This window comes from Parasteatoda tepidariorum, chromosome 10, assembly GCF_043381705.1.
Source record: "Parasteatoda tepidariorum isolate YZ-2023 chromosome 10, CAS_Ptep_4.0, whole genome shotgun sequence".
Taxonomy (NCBI): domain Eukaryota; kingdom Metazoa; phylum Arthropoda; class Arachnida; order Araneae; family Theridiidae; genus Parasteatoda; species Parasteatoda tepidariorum.
The window spans coordinates 35601054-35606902 of record NC_092213.1 but is presented as its reverse complement, the minus strand read 5'-3'; the positions used below and the strand labels follow the sequence as shown (position 1 = coordinate 35606902).

General features: G+C 27.2%; 1 protein-coding gene across 1 annotated transcript; it reads left to right on the top strand.

Moving 5' to 3' along the window:
- The first annotated feature begins 553 nt into the window (after positions 1 to 553).
- Positions 554 to 1003, top strand: LOC122271427 (piggyBac transposable element-derived protein 4-like). The gene has a single exon (XM_043052569.1). It carries the CDS (start codon positions 554 to 556, stop codon positions 1001 to 1003), a length of 450 nt encoding a protein of 149 aa, XP_042908503.1.
- The last annotated feature ends 4846 nt before the right edge of the window (positions 1004 to 5849 follow it).

Sequence of the window (5849 nt, the reverse complement as noted above, 5' to 3'; positions counted from 1 at the left end):
GTTGATATCTTGTCTCTTTGTGATGAGTGTTTGCCGCGTTCCGCATATTGCGGATTATTGGTCGAACAATCCAATTTTCACAAACTTAAAAGTGAAGTCAACAATGACCCGTGATAGATTTTTCGATATCTGGAGATTCCTACATACCTACATCTGTCAGACCGGGAAAAGGAGAAGCAAAAATCAGACCCCAAATTCTACTATATGCAGAAGGTCGATCCTTTCCTCACTGACGTGAGGAAGAATTTTCAGAAACACTTCGAACCTCACAAGAATTTGTCAGTTGATGAAGCTTTGATAAAGTACAAAGGACGACTTGGTATTGTGCGATACATGCCCCAGAAACCTGCCAAGAGAGGTTTAAAAGTATGGATGATGTGCACTTCCTCTCTTGGCTATGTTTTAAACTTCGAGGTTTATTGCGGAAAACACGATAGCATTAAAAAAAGTGGTAAAGGAATTGGGTATGACGTTGTGACTCAGCAGCATTTTGACTCCTGGAAAAAACTACCACATTTATTTTGAAAGATATTTCACGCGTTTTCCTCTGATGATGGACCATATGAAAAAAAGTATTGGTTCTCGTGGAACTTTGAACACTTGCGGAAAATTTTTACCCAAAGAATTGAAAAGCTGTAAGCTAGATGATGCTGGACACTCGAAAGTATTCCAGGGCTCTGAATTTCCCAATCTTTTGTGTACGGTCTGGAAAGATAAAAAGAAAATTTTTATGTTATCTACAACTAAATCCGCTACAACCACAAATGTGAATCTAAGAATTGGTGGAACCGTCAAGACACTAGACTGCCCAACAGTATTTTCAGACTACAACAAGTTTATGGGTGGTGTATATCTGGCAGATCAAAAGCGAAAGAACTATGAATCAGCTCGAAAATCAAGAAAGTGGTGGCTATATGTGTTTTGGTTTTCGTTGGACACAGCTGTCCACAATTCTTTTATAATTTATTCACTTTCACAGCCACCAAATAATAAAAAACCTTAAAGATTGTTGGACTTTAAAGTAAGTCTTATCGAAGAATTGTCCAAAGGAATTCTATCTCCCATAGCCCGAGCCCATCTGCCAATTCGAACCCAAATCATCTTCATAAAAGATGCAAAACATCAACTCCTAGAAGATGCCGTAGATGTTCGAAGCTGAAAATTAAAACATTTGGCAACAATACCGTTAGAAGCTCTTGGATGTGTCAGGCATGCAATGTATGCCTTTGCATAGATTGTTTCGGTCCATATCATGACAAATTAAAGTCTTAAACTCAACCGGAAAAAATTATTTGATACTTTTTTTTTACTTAAAATCCCTTTCTATACTTTCAAATATTAACGTTTTCCCTTAACGAAAATTAAGTATATTTTTCAATTAATAGTGCGCTAATAAAAATCTTTATAACCACTTTCTTTCTCATCAAAAATTTAATTAAACCATTTTCAAAATAAATAAATAAATTTATCTCCAAATCCTAAATTTTCATGAACTTTTCTTTAGAGTAGAGTAAATTTTTTTAAACTTTAATATGTTAGACGATTCATTCACGAGCTTCAAAACGGCCTAGTTGTGCATTTCTGTTTTTTCCTTTCGTGTTAGTATACATTTTTTTTTATATATATGCATTATATGTCGTGTGTATATTACATTTCTTTTCATTCTGTACCAACCGATTAATTTTATTTATTTTCAAAAATTATTTCACAGCATTAATAATCATGTTTACCTCTTGTTTTAATTTATTTTTTATGATTGCTTCACAGCTTCACTCGCAAAAAACAATTCCTATATGACGTAAAATGTTGACGATGAATAATTTTTTATAAATTATTCATATCCGATAATGATTTTTTTTTATTTGATAATGATTGTTCCAAATATGCATTTTAATAATACACCTTTAAAATTTTTATTTTTTTCATTGTTAATAATTTTTTTATAATCTATTTGGCGTATGATTATTTAATTTTAGGAAGAAAGTCTCCTCAAAATCTCTTTTCCTTGATAATTTTAGTGCTTTTAAAACACATTCCATATGAAATTTAATACATACTTAGCGTGAATTTATTTAATTGACGTCTTCTTACATATTTTATGATTGCTTTATATGCATAAAAATTCCGTTGTGATGGAAAGTTTTCTTGTCTCAAAATTTAGAGTATGAAATTTTTTTTTTTTGTAATATGATATCATATAATAATTGCTCTGAATTTATTTTTGTGATACGCTCTTTAAAAATGTATTATTTAGGTCATTTTTATTATTTTATTTTTCAGTAGTACTATATTTAAATGTATTTAATTACTGTAAATTATTTTTATTTGAAATACATATGAAAAAAATCTCACAATTTATAACGGTTAGTACAATTTCAAATATTAATGTGTGTACTACACGTATCTCTTTACTTTGAGCATTTTTGTATAGAAAAAATTTACATTTATTTTTCTCCTTTATAGACATTTTCGGATAATTTTAATCTTTTTTATTGTTCATTCCTTGGGAAATTTAAAATATACTTAGTGCAGTTTTATTTATTCAAGGTCTTCTCTGGAATTTTATGACTGCTTCATGTTGTGATCGAAATTTTTCTTGTGTCAGTAGAGTACGGAATTGATTTTTATAGAATAATAACTATCTAATCAAATTTATTTGTATGATCTGCAGTTTAATTAAGCACCTTTTATGTTATTTTTAATACTTCATTTCATAATATTCATTAAAAACACTCATGGTTCATTTTAAAAATACAACATTCATTTTAAAAATATAATAAGTAAAAATATAAAATATAAATTTTTAAATCATTTTAATATTCATTCATTTTATAATGAATGGTTTCATAAGTAAAAGTTACTTAAAGTGTTAACTTAAAAATATTTTGTTTAGGTACAATAATTTTCTGTTTTTTAGTCTTGAAATTAAATTTTTTACTAATTAATCAAATCAAGATGATATTAGAAAGCATAATTAAATTTTGTAAGTGAGATCAAATATGATTTAGTCATTTAAAAATTTTTCTTAAAAATCAAATCAAATCAATGTACTTTTGTAATTATTTTCAATTGCAATCTGAACAGCTGTTTTTTTTTTTTTTTTTTTAATTTTTTTTTTATTTATTTATTTATTTTTTTTTTAAATAATGTGTGAAAGAATATTTTCAGAATCTCTTTGACATTAAAGGATGTTACAAATTATTAATCTTTTATTGAGTTTCAGAATAATTTGTTGCGTTTATTATGTTACACAAGAGCACATTACATGAAGTTACTCGTTGTTTTTATTTTATCATTTGAATTATATTGAAGCAAAATAGACGTAGCATTCGACGTAGTTTGAATTATTGCAGCTTTTCTTTCTTTCTTTTATGGTATACTCAAATGCGTTTGCTTTTAAATGTTTCGGCTTTGAAAGAATATTTCAAAATATTTTTTTACTTTGAAAATATTTTTTGTAAAAAAGAAATAGCATCCTATAATTAGTTGAAATACCATGAGTGTTTTTAAAATTTTAAGAATTTATTTCAGAAATAAAAATAAATGTAAATAAACAGCCATAAGAGAGAACATTTAATGTTTCATATAATAAATATAATATAATAAAATCTATATAAATCAATATAATAAAATTTAAATTTGTAAACATAATATAATGGAATTCAAATTTATATGCATAATATTTTATTTTCAATAGTAACATCGTAAATCTTGTCAAAAAGTGGTTCCCTTCGACTTTTAGATTATTTTACTTTTAAAATTAGTTTTTTTTAAATTTTAAAGTCTAATTCCTTATAAACTATTTTTATTTTCTATGATCAGCCAAATTTCCACCAGATGTTAAATATATTTTATGTTTTAGAAAAAATGTTGGATGCTTTCCTTTTCAAAACATATCGAAAAATGTGAATAATAAAAAAAAAAATATGAACATGACTTTTATGTTTTATATAGAGTTGTCTGCGTCCCCCTTGTGGTCAGACCTTCCAATGCAAATAAATTTTCCCCTAATGGCACTTATTTTTCTCATGATGGCATCATAATGTGGGAAATTGAATATTAGATTTAATAAGTTTATTTCATATTTTAAAAATTCTCAAAAAAGCGTACTTATTCTAATTATTTTTACTTCCTACTTATTCTTAATAAACTTATTTCTTATTATACTTATAAAAGAAAAATATTTATTATTATGTCCCATAATGTATAGAAACATAACCTGTGATATTTGTGCTTGTAATGTCTTATTTATGCGACATAAAGTGTTTTAATCTAAACGAAATTATGCTCTCTTTTTTAGTTTAAATCCTCTTTTATTATTAAAGTTTGGTAATTATCATACAGAATTGTTTAAAAAATTATACCTTTCAGTCATATTCATAACTGCAATATTTTAAAACAATTTTAATTCTTTTTTTAATGTAATATGTTTGTATGTTTTTTCAATTTTTGAAACATTTTTTTAACTTTATCATACTTGCTTTTATTGAAGAGAAATATTTTTTATTATGCCCCATTACCTATAACGTATGTATCTTAACCTATTCTATTTGTGCTTGTAATGTCTTACTTATGTGACATAAAATATTTCAATCGTTGTCATAAAATATTTCAATATTTCAATCGAAGTTATGTTGTCTTTTTTAGTTTAAATACTTTTTATTAGTAAAGTTGAAAAATTATCATAGCGGATTCTTTGAAATTTATGTATTTCAGTTATATTTATATCTGTAATATTTTCAAGCAATTTACTGAATTCCTTTTTTCAATGCGAATTTTTTTTTTTTAAATTCTTGAAATATTTTTTTTAAATAATTACATATTTGCTTCAATAAAGGAAATATATATATTAATGCCCAAATTTTGATGAATCCTAAATTTTTTTCCCATTCTTTGCATTTCAAGATTTTTCAGGATATTTTTAGAGATATTCGAATTTTGTTTATGTTTTTTTTTTGGGGGGGGACATTTTTTGGGGTTTTTTAAAAACTTTTTTCCCCCTACCTAACAGTATAATACCGAAATTCTCGATCTCAGTTACTCTATAATGCTAATTATGGCAACAGGGAGGTGATATACTGTAATAACCACTCTTACTAAGTACTTTTCAAATCCGGGTTAAAAACAAAGTCAATCAACTGTGCGTTATTGAGCAGGGCCTGATTAACCATTAGGCCCGAGAGGCCTGGGCCTAGGGCCCCCAAATTTCTAGGGGCCCCCACAAACCTAGTTTTTTTCTGTGTTCATGTATATATGTCTCCCGCACAGCTAAAACCTAAGAGAACGAAAATCTGAAATATTTAAAAGTGTGTTTTCATACATAGCTCATGCACTTTCTGCTTTCACCAATCAAAATCACATACATTCATTCCATGTAAAATGCTCCATAAAATATATTAATTAAATTAATATTTCTTCCTAATGTTCAAAGTAAACTGAAGTGAAAGAAAATGAATTAGTATTTTTGTTGCCTACTTGTGGTACGGCTTCTAAACAGTTTCAACTGATCTAGTATGTAAAATTGTAAGTAACAATACAAAAAAACAGATTAAAAAGTTGAAAAAGTGGGAAATGCCCATATTAGTAATATAAAGTGTTCATTATTTGTGTTTGTNCAAATAAATTCGTGATATAAATCCAAAATCGTCAAATAAATTCGTAATATATAAATTCGTGAAAAAAAGCGCTTTCGACAAAATACTAAAATAGAGATCTATCGACAAAGACTACTCACTTCTGCCTAGCTTATGCTCTCTCTGGTTATTTCCGTTTCCGTCTTTAAAAATGCTATATGTTGAGCCATCTCAGCTAGATTTGGCATGTGACATTTTTAGCTGCAATCATTGGTC